The sequence below is a fragment of the Sus scrofa genome, chromosome 12, assembly GCF_000003025.6.
Source record: "Sus scrofa isolate TJ Tabasco breed Duroc chromosome 12, Sscrofa11.1, whole genome shotgun sequence".
Classification (NCBI taxonomy): Eukaryota; Metazoa; Chordata; class Mammalia; order Artiodactyla; family Suidae; genus Sus; species Sus scrofa.
Window position 1 is genome coordinate 2,241,817 of NC_010454.4, and position 18,503 is coordinate 2,260,319.

Genomic DNA, 18,503 nt, shown 5'->3' on the forward strand with positions numbered 1-18,503 from the left:
GCGGGCCCTGGGCGGAGCCTGGTGCACGTGACCGGGGTGGGCGGGGACAGGGCCGGAGCTGGTGGTCACGTGACCACGGGGCGGGGCCCGACTGGAGCTACAGCCATGGGCCGTCGGGAGCCGGTGGGTTGGGTGCTGCTCCTGGCACTGGGACTCTGCTGTGCGCAAGGGGGGCGCCGCCGGAACGTGCTGCTGATCCTCGGTGAGTGCGTCCCCGCCGACCTCCGTGGCCACCGCCCTCCACGGACGCCGGTTGTCGCCCCCCAAAGCGGCCACTCGCCCCTCCCTACCCGCGGACAGTGCTAAAGCTTCGTGCCCTGCAGCCCCCGTTGCAGTTCATTCTCGGTCTTCCTTCTTTGCTGCCCCGACTCCTTGTAGTCAACTCTTTGGAGAGGTGGGCCGTGGGGGCCTGCCCCCTGCGGGGTCTGGAGGGGTCGGCCCCAGCATTCACACCCCACTGCTGTCCCCGGTTCTGACCCAGTGACCAGAACAGCCAGGGCTAACCCTGCGGTCCCCGCCCACATCAGGAGACTGGGCGGCTTTCCAGAACTTGGGAGTCCACAGATGGCAGAGGGAATGCCAAAAGAGGAGCTAGTGCCTCAAGTCCCTGGGGTTCTCATCTTCTCCCTAGCAGTGATAGCCCCCTAAGTTTGCCCTTCCCTTCTTCAGACCCCAGAGCACTGTGGCTCAGTTCTCCCCCTGCCTGAAGGGAGCAGCCTCCACCACCCTGAAACCCCAAGTTCCTCTAGCACCGTGCTCTTCATGCGACTTCCTGCTTGGATGACCCTGCCCAGCTGTCACAAGGCAACCTGATTCTTTCCTCTTTTGAGGTCTGGCTCTTTGCCAGGGTCACTCTCTCTGATTAACTTTGTGGTCTCGGGCAGGCCTTTCAGCTAACTGTAACTTAGCACTCCACTGAGGGCTCCCTTCAACTCCCCCACCCCTCTGGAGCACTGGCGTAGACTCTGCACATGGATCCACATCCTGGTGTGTGTATGCAGAGCCCAGGACTGACTACTCATGCCTGCCTGCTAGCATGCCCACCTGAGCATCAGGCCCTCAATAGCGCACATGCCTGCCTGGATCTCATGCGATTTATGCCTGCCCGCTAATGTGCTCACCCAGTTTTCATTATGTGCCTATTGGCATTCTCACTCCGGTATCATTCCTGCTGAATATCAGGCCCACTTGGGTTATGCCCCCCTGGGCATCACTCCTGCCTGATATCATGCTGGCTCAGGCATCACTGACCCAGCGGCAGGAGCAGGTCTCCCTCACTCCCACAGAAGGCTGCTCCTTCTGAGCCTAGCCCTCCTTCTGAGCCTGAGCCTAGCCTAGTGCTCTCTTTCGCCCACCTTCCTCAGCGGACGATGGAGGCTTTGAGAGTGGCGCCTACAACAACAGCGCCATCACCACCCCTCACCTGGACGCCTTGGCCCGCCGCAGCATCGTCTTCCGCAATGCCTTCACCTCCGTCAGCAGCTGCTCGCCCAGCCGTGCCAGCCTCCTCACTGGCCTGCCCCAGGTGAGGGTAGCAGGGGGCAGGAGGAGGGCATGGGAGAGGGAGGGCTGCCAAAGCCTGTGCCCACAGGGAACCCCTCTCTGGTCTCCCTAGGGATGTGCCCACCTTCCCTCCCCTACCCCCAGCCTAATGGTTGAAGTGCAGGCTGGGAATGGACTACCCACCTGTGCGTCCTGCTCCACTACTCTGCGTGACCTTGACCAAATCATTTACCTCTGTGTGCCTTATTTTCTTCACCTGTAAAATGGGGTTGGAATAATACCTCACTCATGGAATGATTTTGGGATGGGTCAAGCTGATACCCTATACTTAGAGCACACAGCAAGGGGCTTGGCAGGTACTTGTCCAGCCCAGTGTTGAGTCTCGTCATGATATGGTCCAAGGAGCTTGTGCGCCCATGAAAGCTGGGGGGGTAGGCTGGGGTGCGGGGGCACCCTGGCTGTCAGATGGCGCCCTGCATCACGGCATCTCTGCTGGCAGCATCAGAACGGAATGTATGGCCTGCACCAGGACGTCCACCACTTCAACTCCTTTGACCGGGTGCAGAGCCTGCCGCTGCTGCTGGGCCGAGCTGGTGTTCGCACAGGTGAGGGGCTTCGCGCAGCTTCCCTCCCTGCTCCAGAGGGGCGTGGCCTTGTCCTGAGCCACTCTGGACAGCGTCACCTGCTCTGAGCACTTAACCCCAAGAGACCCGGGCCTCTTGGACACATGAGAACAAGGGCCTGGCTGTCCTTGTGGAGGCTTGGAGTGGGAGAGGGATACAGAGGTGGGTAGGGGACCAAAGGGGCTCTGGACAGATCTGTCTCCCCGGCTCCAGGCATCATTGGGAAGAAGCACGTGGGACCAGAGGCCGTGTACCCGTTTGACTTCGCGCACACGGAGGAGAATGACTCCATCCTCCAGGTGGGGCGGAACATCACGCGGATGAAACTGCTGGTCCGGAAGTTCCTGCAGACTCAGGACGACAGGTGCGAGGAGGGCCCTGCCTCTTACTGCCCGCACACAGCCAGACCTCTTAGCAGTTAATACAAGATGAAAATCCCAGAGTCTCTGGTTGGCTTCTTGGAGTCCCCAGACAGCGGGGGTGTGGATGGGGGAGAAGGTTCCAGACACTCAAGTTGATCTGGTTATCAGAAGAGGGGACGTAGGGAACCTGAGGCAGTGTAGATCACAGGGAGGCTCTCAGTTATGGGGAAGTAGGCAAAGCTGAGGGGTGGTTCTTCCTAAAGGACGGGGTTCCCCAGGGCAGAAGCCAGGTGGTGGCTCGATGGCTGACCTGGACCCCAGTGCTCAGACCCACTCTTCCACCTGCAGGCCTTTCTTCCTCTATGTCGCCTTCCACGACCCGCACCGCTGCGGGCACTCCCAGCCGCAGTACGGGGCCTTCTGTGAGAAGTTTGGCAACGGGGAGAGTGGCATGGGGTGGATCCCAGACTGGACCCCCCAGACCTACAACCCGCAGGATGTGCAGGTAGGAGGGCCCCTTGCCGCACGACCAGGGACCACCCTTCTGCCTCCGCCTTGTCGCGCTGGGCCCCGTGCCCCGTCCATAGGTTTGCAGCGCTGCAGGTGTGTAAGAAGAGGCTCTCTGCCTCATTGGAGCCGGGTGCCTGTCCGTGGGGTGGCAGAGAGAAGTGCGAAGATGTGGAGTGATGTATCCAGAGTGTGTGAATGCTCTTGGGCTAATCCACTCGGGAAGGAAGATGATTTCAGGCCCTGGCGGGGAGGCTGGTGCCTGCGACCCCAATTTGAGGGCCAGCCATTCTGGCCCCCAAACCTGTCTGTTCTGACCTTGATTTCCACCTGCCTTCCCCACCCCAGGTGCCTTACTTCGTCCCTGACACCCCAGCAGCCCGAGCTGACCTGGCCGCTCAGTACACCACCATCGGCCGGATGGACCAAGGTGGGTCAGGGAGCCCAGGCGGTGGATAGAGCCCAGCTCAGGCCCCATCTCGAAGCCAGACATCGCAGTGCTGCAGGCCCTCTGGAGCATCTGGGGAGAGTCCTTCCTGCCTTTTCCAGCTTTGCTTGGCTTGTGGTTCCATCACTCTAGTGTCTGCCTCTGTCATCGTGTGATCTTCTTCTTTGTGTGTTTTGTCTGTGTTCCTTCTCTTCACATAAAAACACTCCTCGTTGGATTTAGGGGCCACCTAGGTATTTTAAGATGACCTCTCCTCGACATCTTTGGTTTAATTGCACCTGAAAAGACCCTCTTCCCACAAAAGGCCACACGCGCAGGTTCTGGGTGGGCATTTCTTTTAGAGGGACCACCATTCCACCCACTCTGGGAGGTTGGTGCCTTTATCCTCTCCCTGATGGTGCCGTGAGTTCATGGGGACCGCGGAAGGGGCAGGGGGAAAGGGGAAGCCTGTTCTCTCCCCGCACCCCCGCCTGAGACCATCCCCGTGAGTCCCCTGGGGCAGACAGGAGGTTCTAGGAAACACAGAAATCAGCACGTGTCAGGTGGCAACTGCACGGGGGGGACCTGGCCGGCTGCCCTGGGGGTGGAGGGGGCGTGGGTGGAGGCTGTGCAAGTCCTGCTCCAGGACAGGGCTGTGGGCAGAGCGCTGGGTGAAAGGCTGGGCTGCTGGGGCGGGTGGCCGAGGTGAGTGAAGGAAACAACAGCCCGGGGCCCAGCGGCTGGGTGACGAACGAGGGAGCACACCCCTGCTGGTGGCTGAGCGCTGCCCTCCCGTCTGCACCCACAGGGATTGGACTCGTGCTCCAGGAGCTGCGTGGAGCAGGCGTCCTGAATGACACCCTGGTCATCTTCACGTCTGACAACGGGGTCCCCTTCCCCAGCGGCAGGACCAACCTGTACTGGCCGGGCGCCGCTGAGCCCTTGCTGGTGTCGTCCCCAGAGCACCCGCAACGCTGGGGCCAGGTCAGCGAGGCCTACGTGAGCCTCCTAGGTAGGACCCTTGGGCTCATGCAGCAGGGCGGGTGGGGAGGAGGAGGTGAACGCAGCGGGACCACCACATCCAGCCGGTGCTCCCCACCCACTACCTGACGGGGTTGCCACACCACCTGGGCGAGAAAGGGACGGCCCCCCCTGTTCTGCAGATGCAAAAACGAGGCTCAGAGATGTGAAGGTTGTAGTGCAAGTCCCACAGCTGGTAGGCAGCAAGCTTGGAGTCTAGTCCGGGTGTCACTGACTCCGAGCCTCTTGTCTTTCCATTGGCTCACGGGGGAGCATCGGTGCCCTGGAGCCCTCGCTGGTACCCAGACCCCACCCCAGGGTGTCTGATACAGTAGATCTGGGGTGGGGTCCAAGGATTTGCACTTCTGACAAGTTCCCAGGTGACACTGGTGCCCCTCGACCCTGCCTTGATGGGTCAAGGCAGCAGCGAGCTTGGGCCCCTGGGGCTCAGGGCTCACGTCTCCCTTTGGCTCCAAGGTCGGGAAGTGTTGTGGCCACAGCACAGAAGAGGACTAGCCTCTCCATGGGGGCTTCCTCACTGACCCAGAGGATTTTAGGAGGATCCTGGGTATCAACAAATTGGGGCCTCTTGTTATACCATTGAGGGCATCACGGCCCGGAGGGTGCCACAGCCATGATGGCTGGGCCCATGGCCGCTTCCAGCTGCTGGTGATTTAACGTGCCAGGAAGCCCACCAGCCCCGGGGGGCTTGGATGCAGCCCTTCTGCAGGTGGACTCTGTGCGGCTGAGACGCCCCCTCCTTTCCAGACCTCACGCCCACCGTCTTGGACTGGTTCTCCATCCCCTACCCCCACTATGCCATCTTTGGCTCCAAGACTGTCCAGCTCACCGGCCGGTCCCTCCTGCCAGCGCTGGAGGCGGAATCCCTCTGGACCACGGTCTTCGGCAGCCAGAGCCACCACGAGGTCACCATGTCCTACCCCATGCGCTCTGTGCAGCACCAGGACTTCCGCCTCGTGCACAACCTCCACTTCAGGCTGCCCTTTCCCATCGACCAGGACTTCTACGTCTCGCCCACCTTCCAGGATCTCCTGAATCGCACGGTGGCTGGCCAGCCCACGGGCTGGTACAAGGACCTGCACCGCTACTACTACCGGGAGCGCTGGGAGCTCTATGACCGGAGCCGGGATCCCCACGAGACCCAGAACCTGGCTGCCGACCCGCGCTATGCCCAGGTTCTGGAGCTGCTTCAGACCCAGCTGGCCAAGTGGCAGTGGGACACCCACGACCCCTGGGTGTGTGCCCCTGACGGGGTGCTGGAGGAGAAGCTCTCTCCTCAGTGCCGGCCGCTCCACAACGAGCTGTGAGGCCCTTCCCACCCCCATGGTGGGGGACCCGCTGTCCTGCGTCTGTGCCACATCCAGCATAGGAATTCTGGGGGGACCCAGCACAGTGCAGGCTCCCCAACCTATGACAAGGTGAGGGCTGTCTGGGCAGGCGGGGTCTGGGGACCCGCAGGCAGAAGGGGCTGGGATGTGGGGCTTCAGAGCCGCCTGGGTCTTTGGAACCCAGAGATGTCCCTGTGTCCTTCACTGGAGAGGAGACAGGCTTCCGTGTGGCACCAGGGTGGCGGGTGGGTGCCAGCCCCACCCAGTGTGGGGCAACATGTGTTTGTCAACCCTGGTTGGGCGGGAGGCTTTGAACAAAGCTTGGGCTCTTCTCCCTCACTCTGGGGGACTCCTGACCCCCTCCCCCAGGTTTCCATGAGGCCGCTGATCTTGGAGGGCTCCCCGAGTGACGAGTTTCATCCTGGGGTCTGCGTGCACAGAGCGCGCCCTTCTTTTTGAGAGCATCTCGGGATAAAGATGCTGCTGCTGAAAGCTTGAACCCCCACCCTCTGGTTGGGTGAATTCTGCTTGGATGAACACGAGTCTGCGACATGGGCTCATGGAACTCTCCAGACCTGCCCTGTCTCCAGCAGCCGGAGAGCAGAAGCCCTGCCTGGGAAAACCTGGAAGGGGATGCTCTCCCCTGAGGGGGTGGGCTCCCACTGCCCTTCCCACCCCCACCAGCTCCATCCTGTGGGGTGTCGGGGCTGGGGGAGCCACAGGCCAGAGCATTGTAAAAGCTTTCTATTTTAGTAAAATATATCGAAGTTCATTTTCTAAATTTGCTTGTCGTGGGGGCATCAGTAAGGCCTCTTCTCTGTCCACACGACCTTCTTCTGTTCGTCTGTGATGGCCAGGCGGACGCAGCTGAGCAGGGCGTCCAGGTCGCTCCAGCCATCGGGGGCCAGGGTGCTGTACAGACAGGGTGCTTTGTCCAGCTCGCCCTCCTCCTGCCTTGCGGCCTCCAGGAGCTGGTCCTCCGTGGTGCTGAACCGCTGCAGGGCCTTCCTGCAGGCGCCAGAGGCAGGAGGTGGCTTAGGAGAGCCTGGCAGCAGCCTCCCAGCCCAGGGCCCCAGGAACGCGCTGCACCAATGATGCAGCAGCTGCTCAGATGCCTTTGGATGCGAGCAGCCTGCTGGGAGCGGACGTGGTGCCTCATGAAGACGACAGGACTTGGGCTCTAGAGGACCTTGCACTGATGGGGGCGGGGCCACGCTTACAACCGCAGTTCTCAGATTATAAACGCACAGCAGCATGTCTGGGTGTCCCTGGCTGTGAACTAAGTAGTGGTTTTCAGTCTGTGTCATCCCCTTACGCGGATGGACTGTTAGCTGTACCCCAGGAAACGTGTGGCCTTAGCTGGGGTCAGTCATGACCTAGGGCCTCCCCTTACTGTTCTCTAGGTTGTTCCTGGGGGTGGGCTGCAGGACCTTTCTCCTGGGAAACTCCTCGCGGGCTCTTGCCGTGCTCGCCATGGCCTTATGGGCAGGGCGGCAGGGGCGGAGCCCCAGGGGTGCACCTACCTGAGTTTCTTTGCCACCTTCTCGTTGATGGAGACGTGGAGGATGATGGGAAAGATCCACATCCTGTGCAGGACACAGACTCTGTCCAGCCGGACGTCCAGGAGGGCGTGGGTGTTCTGGGGGCGGGGAGGGGGAAGTGAGTCAGGGGAGCCCGCCCCCCCAGAGTGAGGCTGCCAGCGGACACGCAGGCCTCAGGTCTGGAGCAGCTGGGGGAGAGGACCCCACTCGGGCGTGAGGGGGACCGTTGGTTCACCTGGGACCGCGGGATTTGCACGCTACGGGGATGGAGGGAGATGCAGACCCTGGGAGCAGGTAGCTCCATCAGCCTCCTTGGGGGCTAGAAGGATGGGGGGCCGTCCTGCCCCTGGCTCATGGCTGCTTTGTGTCAATAAGAAACTTTGTGGTTCACAGGGAGCCTCTTTGCATGTGTTGTTTGAGCCCTAAAATATAGTGTCATGTCCATCTCTTTCATCCATTTAACAAGGGTTTATTAAACATCCCCTGTGCTGAGGACCAGGCTCGGGGAAGTTAAGAGGCTCCCCCAAAGACATCCGGACCCCAAGTGGCAGAAACAGGGTTTGGTCTTTCCTCGAAGGAGCCGCATAGACAAGCACCCACGGGCCCTTCCTGCCTCTCCCACCACCTGCTCTAGAGACGCAGGTCCCCTTACCTTTTCCATGAGGGCCTCCACTGCTCTGCGGGTCACACAGTAGCGGCCACTGGAGCCTCCCTCTCCTGGACGATGCCCCCTCTCTGGCTGGACGCGTCGTACTCCTCTTGGCTCAAGTGCTCTGAAAGCGATGGTTGATGGGGACGTCATGCCCCCAGCTGCTCCCTCAGGATCCCGGGCTGAACACGCGGCCCCCACGGACCCCGGCCAACTCTATAGACCTGACCCTGCTCTTCCTGCTCGGAGTCCACACCCTGCACGTTCACCCTAAACCGTCCGCAGCAGTGCTCAGTCAGTGAGTGCCAGGATGTGGGCGGAAGGAAGGATGGAAGGAAAGGAGGTGGGGGTGGGCAGACGTGGATGAGCCCCTCTCCCATCACTTCCCAAGCTCCCAACTTACATATACAACTTCTTACCCCATGTTCCTCCGTCCCTTAAATCAGTGTCTCAACCAGGAGCAACTTTGCCTCCAAGGGACACTGGGCAATGTCTGAAGACATGTCACACTGCTACAACCGCGGGGGAGCAGGTGTGCCCCTGGCACCTCACAGGTGGAGGCCAGGGATGTTGCCACTCATCCTGCGATGCACAGGCCAGCCCGTGCCAGAGCATGATCTGTCTCTAAGAGTCACTGTGCCCAAGCTGAGACTATGTGAAAACCCACCCTGCTGGTCAACAACTACTGTGCAGGAAAGGGAACTATACTCGATAGCCTATGATAAACCACAACGGAAAGAAAACGGAGAAGAAAACATGTGTATGTATGTATGTATGTGTATATATACATATATAAACTGAATCACTTTGTTGTGCAGCAGAAATTAACACACCATTGTAAATCAACTACACTTCAATTTTTAAAAAGTAAATAAACCCAGCCGACTTTTCCCTTCTTCCTGAACAGCGCAAACTCTCCCAAGTCAGAAGTGCACGTCCCTCCTGCTGGCCTCCACCCCCCGAAGCACCCCCAGATCCTGGCGATCCAGGCTGCAGACAGCTCTCGGGGCTGCCTCCTCTTCCTTGGTGTGGTTGGCCACCACCCCCTCTGGCCCCAGGGGTCCCGGTGGTCTTTAGCTCATCTGCCAGCCCCAGGCCAAGCCCTTCTCCTGTCCATCTTCTATTCTGCTTTCAGAATGGGCACTCAAAGATCACGCCCGACCACATCCTCTTGACCATTACATAGCACGGCACGTCCAGGCGCCCGCTGCCCCCCAGCGTGCCATCCGTGCCTCAGTGCCTTTGCACATCCTGCTCCCTTGGCCTAGACGACCTTGTTCAGCTCTCAAACTCCTGCCTGCCCATCAGACCACAGCCTCTTCCCCTCTCCAAAGAATCCCTCTGGGCCACCTTCAGAGCTTAGATGGGTCAGTGTGCCATGTCTTTAGGGATCTGTCTTCCGGGGAGCAGAAGGACCCCTGAGGGCCCCTTGGCCTCTGTGCCTCTAGCGTGTCCCCCGCCCCCCTCCACACAGAGCCTGGCGCACAGCAGGTGCTCCCTGGAGGCACTGCATGGGCTGCACTGGCTTCCCTCTGTCCCCTCTGTGAACTTCAGGAGTGAGAGACAGGGCCCGATTCACCCTCAGGTTGTAGCCTAACTCTCCGTGGCAGCCACCAGCCAGGGATGGGTGGATGGATGAAAGCAAGGGTCTAAGTCCTGCTCTCCAACCAGCCAAGCCACCTTTCCTGCTGAGGAGAGACCCTCGGGCCCTTTCCAATGGGACCCAGGATTCCCACTGGCCCTGCCCCGAGTGGCTTTGGGCCATGGGTGGAGGCCTTTGGTTATGCCACCCCAGTCAAGGACAAGCCTGTCTGCCAGAAGTAGCTGCACTAGATGGAAAAACAGCCTCCCAAAGCCCAGGTCCATCTGAAGCCTCAGAATGGAACTTGGTTTTGAAATAAGTCCTGCAGGTAGGATTAGCTAGGAGGAGGCCACACTGGGGCAGAGGGGCCCTGAGTCCAGTGACCAGTTCCCTGTAAGGGGTCATGTAAAGAAACACGCAGACAGGGAGGCAGAGGTCTGAGAGAGGCAGCCCCAGGCCACCCGCAGTCACCAGCAGGGGCAGAGGCAGGCAGGGGCCCCCCCTGGAGCCTGGGGGAACGCAGTCTGCAAACACCTTGACTTTGGACTTCCAGCCTCCAGAACTGCGAGAATAAAGCTCTGCTGTTTGAAGCCCGCCACTTGGCGGTCCTTTGTTTATGCAGCCCCAGGACCCTCCTCTGGTCACGCCGCCCTCCTGAAAGCAGATACGGCGCCTGCTGAGGACCGTCAGTGGGACTCCCAGGTGAGAGCCTACCTGCTGAGCATTTCTTAAATCCTGGGAGGAGGCACAGCTTCTCACTCAGGATCTTGCCGACCAGCCTGGGCACGAAGAGCACGGGCCGGGGCTGGCTGGGCCTGTGGGGCTGCACCAGGGTGTAGGGTACCAGGGTGAAGCAGCTCTCGGCCCAGAAGCACATGGTGGAGGGGTCTGTGGGAGGGAGAAGCTGTGAGCTGGCTGGGCACCAGGCTGCAGCAGCCCCTGCCCCAGGGCTGCAGCCTGGCCCCTGCAGCTGGGCCCCTACCCAACAGCCGTGCATGCCACCCCCACCCTGCTGAGTCCTCTGTTCCCTGCATTCGGATGCCCTGTGGCTCTCCAGATTCGCCTTCAAGGGCTGTAGTTTAAACCCTTTTCCTTGTTTGGCCCACCTCCTTCCTCTCGGATGGCCTGGAAGCTTCCTGTGTCTCCTCCCCCAGCCCCAGCCCCAAGGGTCACACGACCCCGTCTTCCCCCCCTGCCCAGCCCCTGCTCTTTCCTGGTCATTTAGGTTCTGTGATGCGCCCAAAAGGCTTTCCAAAAAGGAAATCGACCTTCTTCCAAACTCCCTTCCACCCATGTCATGGCACAGTTTTACCCGCTTAGGGGCTGAGCCGTGCTGGCCTCTGTACCAGCCTCACGTCCACGCCAGCCCCTCAGCAGCTGTCTGAGGGCCACTGGCTTGCACGGTGCAGGGCATTTGGAGAGCGTTCAGGCCTTGCTATCTGCAGGACTACTGTCTGGAGGACTGGACCAGAAGCTTTGGGCTGTCTTACTTGGGCAGGTTACAGATGTAGGAGAGTAGTTATAGGACATTACAGGTGTGTACTAGCTCAGGTGCTCTCCAGAGGGCATGATTCTTTTTTCTTTTTCTTTTTTTTTTTTTTTTTTTGGTCTTTTTGCCATTTCTTGGGCTGCTCCCATGGCATATGGAGGTTCCCAGGCTAGGGGTCTAATCGGAGCTGTAGCCGCCGGCCTACGCCAGAGCCACAGCAACGTGGGATCCGAGCCGTGTCTGCGACCTACACCACAGCTCACGGCAACACCGGATCCTTAACCCACCGAGCAAGGCCAGGGACCGAACCTGCAACCTCTTGGTTCCTAGTCGGATTTGTTAACCACTGCGCCATAACAGGAGCTCCAAGAAGGGCGTGATTCTTAAGACACAGAGTCTGGCCTAGATGGGTGGCGTCACCCTGACCAACCCCAGTAGCTCCCGAACACCCTCACCAGCCCCGCCCACCTCACCTTCTCCCTGGCTCGGGTCCGACTGGCCCCTGTCAAAGGATGACCGCAGAGGGCTGGCCTCGGTTCTGTCCATACTGATGATACGGACTAACTTCTGGGCCCCCCCAGAAGCCTGTTGGATGAGGCAGAGAGGACGTCCACACGGGGCTGGGGGCCGGCACCCCACCTGACCGGCAAATCCAGGGGCATCTCTGGACCTCCGGGTCAGCCCTGCGATCCTAGCACCTTGCTCAGGGATGGCTGAGAGTTCTGTGCCCGGCCTCAGGAGGAATAAGGATGGGGTGCAGATGGCGGGCGCATGGAGTGAGCCCGGAAGAGGGCAGAGGGAGCCTGTGACGTGTCTGCACATGGAAGAAGAGCTTGCAGGCTGGGTGCAGTGTGCAGACCCAGGGGACGGCGTGGAGGGCACGAGGGCGAGAAATGCCAGGCCACCCCCTCGGTCGGCAGCTGCACGCTCTACCGGGGACCCCCAGCCAGTGCCCACCCGTCCTCTACCCCAGCCCAGGTGGGGCTGGGACCTCGGGCTGGAAGGAGGGGTTGTTTGGGCCCCTCCCTCTGGGTAATGCGAGCTGGGGGAGGAGGAAGGCCCAGGGAGAGAGGCAGGGCCCTCCCAGCAGGACCCCGCATCAGGACCTCAGCCGGCGGGGGAGGTGCCACCTCACCTTGCGGGTGACGGTGCTCTGACGAGCCATGTCCTGGATGAGGGCGATGAGCAGCTGCTGAGCCCTGCACAGAGGAGGACGCCCGGCTCAGCTGCAGGGAGGGCTGGACGGGAGAGGCGGGCCCCTGCCCAGGGCTCCGGGACACCCCCGCCCTAGGCCACAGTTCTCCAGCCCAGTGGCTACTACCGTCCCCTGGGGCCTTAAAAAAAACCCTGCAAAGTCTCAGCCCACCCCTGGATGCTAACTGAACCGTAGAAGGTGGACCAGGGTGACACTGTGTGAGCGGGCTCAAGGCCACCACCCAGGCCTTGCTTCTCCAGTGTGGCCTGAGGACTTCAGTCTGGCGCCACCCAGAGAGTGTGCTGGAAGTGTCGTCCCAGGCCTCCCCCTGCACCTGCCCAGTCTGGCTTCCAGGTGACAGGATTTGCAATGAGGCTGGAGAGGCGCTGAAGGAGAGGCCATGCTTTGTGCCCTGCGGGTGAACTAGAACAAGGTGCTGAGCAGGCAATTTTGCTCCCAGGGAGAGGGACTGGCTGTCCCACTTGGCCTGGGACTGTGGGCTCCCCCCGGACGTGGGGCTTTCGGTGCTAAAACCAAGACGGTCCTGGACACCCAGCACGATGGGTCACCTACCCCACTGGCCGTGTCTGGAGACCTTTTTGGTTGTCACAACGGGGGGGGGGGGCAGGACACTGCTGTGGCAGGACACTGCTCAACGTCCAGTGCCCAGGAAGCCCCCATGGCAGTGAGTGAGCCAGGCCCAGATGTCCTAGTGCTGAGGAGGAGGACCTGGCCTGGAATGCTCTAACTGCTCTGGGACCGAGAAAGCCCACCCAAGAGGCGAACCTGGCAGGCAGCACACTGGGGATCCACTTCTTTGGGGAGCCCCACTCTCTAGCCCTGGGCAGTGGAGGGAGCCTTGGGAAGACAGTTCCTCCCAGGCAGGAGGGGACCTTCCCCCAGGCGAGTCCAGGCGAGGTCCCCCTGGGCCGTCTCCAGGCCCTCTCTGGGCCATGGGAGCCCACGACGACTGCTCACCGCGTGTAGTTGGGGATGGTGCCATGTTCGGCATCCTTGGTGCTGTAGGGGCTGACGCGGTGGGCGTGCCAGCAGCTGCCACCCTGGAACAGGGTGTCCGTGACGTGCAGAATGTCGTTGCACTGCACCTGCAGCCCCCCCTCTGCCCGCCCCTCCACGGCCAGGTTGGCCCGGATGTAGAAGGAATCCCCTGATGTGGCCACTTTGGCCTCCAGGTCCTGGACCAGCTTCTTGTAACCTGATCAAAGAAGGCATGAGGACAGGTGAGCCCAGGGCGAAGGTCCCCCTGGAAGACGGCTCAGCCTCGGGGGCCTCTGCAGCGTGGGGCAGAGCCTGGCTCTGCCGTGGGCTGCGAGTGCTGGCATCGGCAGCCCTGGGGGGCGGGGGAGGGAGTGTGTACCCTCCATGTTGACCTTCACAGACAGGCAGCAGAAGCCGTTCACCCTCCGGAGAAGTCCCACGGCTCGCTCCAGGGTCATGCCCTCCAGGACGGCCTTCGACAAGGGCTCCGTGGCCTCGTAATCCACCTGAGGGCAAAGCAGGAGTGTCGCCTGTTGACCAGGGTTCTGCAGCTGTGTCGGGGGCAGGCGTATGCCCTGTGGGAGGCCCACTCCTTCCTGGATGCCCACAGGCCCCCATCAGAGCCCTCATGCTCGGCCCTGTTTGGGACCCCTTAGTGCAGCGCCTCCACGTCTCCACCCGAGATCAAACCCCAAGATCACCGCCGCGTGCCACATTTCCGCTCTCCAGCACGCTCCGTTCCAGAGCATCCTGGAGCAGGGCTCTCAGCTTGGGACTAGCGACATTCTGGGCCATCCCCGCCCTCCACTCACCAGAGGCCAGGGCACCCCTCCTCCCCCCATCCTTTCCCCAGCTGTGGGATCCACAGGGCTCTCGTGCCCTCATTCATTCTCAGTGCTGGTTTAGCTCAGGAGAGTATGTATGATGAAAAGCATAAGGTATTTTTTAGTGCTGTTAGAACCGAATTGGCCCCATTCTGATATCAGGCCTGTCATAAAAGGGACCTGTTGCTTTAATCGCAACATGAGCTGATAACTGAGAACCTTGAGAGGACGGTTAGAAGTGTGACAGGGACTTTCGGTGGGGTGACGCTTTCATCAGGAACTCCGAGTGTGAGCATTCAGGGCGCATGGAAACCCACGCGGCGTGCGGACTCGAGGGGGAGGCCTGGGGCTCCTCAGGACTCCTGACCAAGGCTGCAGCCCCTCCTGCCCCTGCTCCGTGCTCGCCTTCACTCCCTGTACCCCTACCTACCCCGGCAGGAATGGGGGATGGCTGTTTTGCGAATTTCTTATTATTCTTTGAAAGCTTGAAGTTTAGTATTTCTGCTTTTCAGCTACATCGAAGTCCCCTCCCACCCCTGAGTTCACTTAATGGCGATTTGTTACATTGCACATTTATGTTTCTGCAGTTCAATGAATATTTTACAGTTAAAAAGTTTCGAAACGCCCCCAATGATTAAAATGATGAGTTCTATTATGCCATTTTAACACACACACACACACACACACACAGTGATAAGAAGATCATTACAGTAAAAACAAACCAACAATAAACCCAAACAGGCCTGCATCAAAAGATCCCCGCGTCAGGACTGCTGCACCCCAAAGCCCCCTCGGCCGGCGCCCAGTCCAGCAGCAGCTCTCAGCCTCACCTTCCAGAGCGCAAGGATGTCGGGGTGAGAAAGGTACAGGCTTCGACCAGAGCCACCAGGGCTGTCCCCTCAGAGGAGGCAGCCTGGGTCACCTGCCCTTCTGCTGGTCGCACCCCCGAGAGGATCCCAGGAGCTTGGGGGCTGAGCCACACTCACCATCATGATCTGGGTGCCAGGGCGCAAGGCCATCTCGTCGGCCGCGGAGCCCGGGGTGACTCGGTGAATGAAGATGCCCGTGAGGTTCCCGCCGATGACACTTATCTGCTCCAGCAGTGCGTTGCCCTGGAAAGCCAGCACCACGACCTGGCTCTGAGTCTTGCGGGCTGGCCTCCGCCGCACAGGCACACTGCTGCAGGAAGGGAGGGACAGGTCTTGTGCGCCCTAGAGCAGGCGGTCAGGCCAGGCCCTCTCCCCCTTGCCCCCCTCTAGCCCAGCATTCTGGAATTCTCCTTCCCCAGCATCAGAAAGGCTGTCATCTCCCAAAAGTGATAGTACACAGTTCTCTGCTCTGCCACCTGCTGGCCTTGGCCCCGCCCTCTGCTCACCTGGCGGAGAGGTAGAGGTCCCCAGAGAACGGCTGCAGGCTGCCCTCGGACTCAGGAAGGTCTAGGAGGAAGTGGGGGCTTAAACACCAAGCTGGGTTAGCCCCTGAGGTCACCCCACTTCTGACAGAGCTTCAGCTCACCCATGGAGCCCCATGCCCACCCCCCCACCTTTCCATCTTTTGCTGATGTAGAACCTTCTCTTGCCCTCCCTTCCTCAAGGCCTAGGACCTTGAGTCACCTCCCCTAAAATAGGACTGGCTGGTGGAGAGCTGCATCTGCTAGGGTCTGACCTACACATCATGTCCTCTCGCGATGTTTGAATGCGTTACCGGCGTTTTACAAGATAGGGAATCTGGAATCTGGAAGTCTGACTTCCGTTGAGAAATCAAATCTGGTGTAACCTGGGTCTGTATTTCTGCGTGGCAGCCATCACCAGCACTGGCCATCAGCTGCCTCCTCTGTCCCCGGGGCCACGCTGCTGCCCAGCTGGCCATGGCAGGGCCGAGTTGATATCCCTAGGACTAGATGTCCTCAGGGTCTCTCCGAGACTTGTATTTTATTTTAATTTCTTTTTTTCCTTTTTTTTTTTTGTTTGTCTTTTTAGGGCTGCGCCTGCCTCATATGGAGGTTCCCAGGCCAGGGGTCAAATTGGAGCTGCAGCCGTTGGTCTACGCCATAGCCATAGCAGTGCAGGATCTGAACTGCATCTTCGACCCACACCACAGCTCATGGCAACACTGGATCCTTAACTCACCGAGTAAGACCAGGGATGGAACCCTCATCCTCATGGATCCTAGTCGAGTTCATTAACCCTGAGACATGGTGGGAACTCCCAAGACGTATTTTAATATGCAGCCTGTGAGGCAGATGGGCTCCTTCCCCCCAACCCCAGCTCAGGCCTCCTACAGGTGAGGCTGCCCGCCTGGCCTCCTGCACTGCTCACGAGAGCCAGAGGGCCATCAGAGAGCCAGTGGTTGCCGGCTGCGGGGCCAGCTCGCACGCACTTGCACTCGTGCCTACATTCAAAGCCAAGAGAAATGATACACTCCTGATGTTTCTGAGTCCATTGCACTACAAGTGTGTGAACGTGGATGTTACCCAGAACACGACAGAGGAAAATGAAGAGCAATGCCCCTCCCCGGTCGTGATCTCACATCCAAGTCCGTTATACCTGGGTTGGAGCCTCTCAGCTGATCGCTGTTATAAACAAAACAGCAACGAATTTGCCAGAGGTAAGATTTCTAGTCATGTGACCCACAGAAAGCCTCCCGCCTCTGGCCCTAAAGGCGATGCCAGGCAGAACAGTGTGGGCGCGCACGCCCCCTGGTGGTCAGGGGGTGAACTCCAGCTGGGATGCTAAGTGCTTCCTGTGTGCAGGGCTGTGGGAGGCTGCGCGCGAGGGGCCTGTGCCTCAAGGAGAGGGGGCCACTTAAGACACAAATAGGAGGAATGAGCCACAGAGGAACGGGAACGTCTCAGGTGCCAACACCCAGGAAAGATGTTCCCAGCAAGGCCCGTCCCCTCTGATATCACTGGGAGGCCCAAGTGTCCACAGGTCAGAGCAAGGACACGTGTGTCCGGAGCTATCTAAACATTTACGCCAAGCTGGCCGTGGAAGTGAGTGCAACTCCCTTCACCTTGAGGTGAAAACCAAAGGACACCCAGGAAGCACAGCACATCTGGACGCTGGTCTGAATGGCCAGGCAGTCTGGGTTTTCCCAGGGGCCCAGGTCAGGGCAGCAGTCAAGTTCACTCCTCTCTGCCCATGCTCTGGAGAGAGACGGGGTGTGCCGCCTGCCTCCCTGAAGACCCCTTCATTGCCCTTTGGGCTCTGCCAGCCCAGCCTGCGGGTGGTGGGGCGGCTGCAGAGGCTGCAGGATGCGCTCACCTGCCCTGTCTACGATCTCATAATCCAGGTCTGCATCACCCGCCTTGGCACCGGGGGATCCTCCCTGGTCCACCTCCGGGATGTCTGGGCAGCCGCTGCAAGGCAGAAGTCAGTGTCACGGTGAGCTGCCAGGGAGCCCGGGTCATCAGACCCCATTAGCAGCCCCTCTTCACCTGAAAGACCAAGGGTCTTCCCGAAAGTCCTCTGCCGCCCGCTTGTACAGGGACTGCTGGCTGGGAGGCACAGGGCTGCTGGAGCGGAAGCTGTCCACCAGCTCTCGGCTGGATGTGGCGCTCAGGTCAGACCAGAGCTGAGACTGGAGGAAGTGGGGCAGAGGTTAGCACGGGGCTCACATGGACACCTCCCCTGCTGCCCCACTTAAAGGGAATGATGATATTAAGCCACAGCCTTCCACCGACAGGGCAGAGGAGGAGGCACTCAGAGCCATGTCTCACTGACGGAGCCCCTACCGTGTGCCAGGCAGTCTATTAGCTGCTTTCCATATAGACATGCTTTCCATGTATATACATATCGTACATACATATATATATACATACACATATGTACATATAATATATATAATAAGCACACAGCAGCTTTGTATGGGATCTCAGGTCCCAGAACAGGTATTGAACTCGAGCCCCAGAGGAGACGTCCTGAATCCTGACCGCTGGACCACCAGGGAAACCCCCACTGCTTTCCATATTTTATATCACTTAGTTCTCAAGAAAAACTTGTACAGTGGGTAGTGTTGCCCCCTTTCCACATAAAGCAGCTGAGGCCCCTGGTGTAGGCCACGTGCTGACCGCATGTACCATGCAAGCACGCAGAGCGAGGCGCTGCAGGACACGGCTGTGTGGTGCAGCTCGAGGTGGAGCCCCTCCTCACTTAATAAGCATTTCTTCAGCCTCTACTGTGTGCCAGACCCCCTTCGGTCCTGCCAGACGAGGGTGCGCCTGGTCTGGCCCCAGCAGCGGCGGAGCACCGGCCATACCTCCACAGAGCTGCTGTCGCTGTCATCCCGCGGGCAGAGGGCGAACATGCGCACGAGCCGCTGTTTCCCCTTCGGACCAGGCTCCTTGGCCCCGGCCTCCTGCTTGGGCTGCCAAAGACCCAGGGGGCTGGTTAATCCAGGGATCGTCCTTTAGACGCTCTTGGGGTTGCTACCTA

General features: G+C 59.9%; 2 protein-coding genes across 2 annotated transcripts in view; one reads left to right on the forward strand and one right to left on the reverse strand.

Annotated features, from left to right (window-relative positions):
- SGSH (N-sulfoglucosamine sulfohydrolase) lies at window positions 8–6,572 on the forward strand. Its single transcript, XM_003482941.4, has 8 exons — window positions 8–202; window positions 1,365–1,525; window positions 2,003–2,108; window positions 2,340–2,490; window positions 2,837–2,993; window positions 3,344–3,425; window positions 4,231–4,434; window positions 5,211–6,572. Exons 1-8 carry the CDS (start codon window positions 106–108, stop codon window positions 5,768–5,770), a joined length of 1,518 nt encoding a protein of 505 aa, XP_003482989.3. The 5' UTR covers window positions 8–105; the 3' UTR covers window positions 5,771–6,572.
- Window positions 6,521–18,503, reverse strand: part of CARD14 (caspase recruitment domain family member 14) — a 26,679-nt gene continuing 14,696 nt past the window's right edge. Inside the window, 14 exon segments of the mRNA XM_021066500.1 lie at window positions 6,521–6,799; window positions 7,315–7,430; window positions 7,985–8,040; window positions 8,043–8,105; window positions 10,278–10,451; window positions 11,526–11,637; window positions 12,188–12,251; window positions 13,226–13,463; window positions 13,626–13,752; window positions 15,057–15,249; window positions 15,446–15,506; window positions 17,334–17,428; window positions 17,507–17,649; window positions 18,328–18,435. Coding sequence (XP_020922159.1) covers window positions 6,592–6,799; window positions 7,315–7,430; window positions 7,985–8,040; window positions 8,043–8,105; window positions 10,278–10,451; window positions 11,526–11,637; window positions 12,188–12,251; window positions 13,226–13,463; window positions 13,626–13,752; window positions 15,057–15,249; window positions 15,446–15,506; window positions 17,334–17,428; window positions 17,507–17,649; window positions 18,328–18,435 — 1,758 coding nt within the window. The 3' untranslated portion in view covers window positions 6,521–6,591.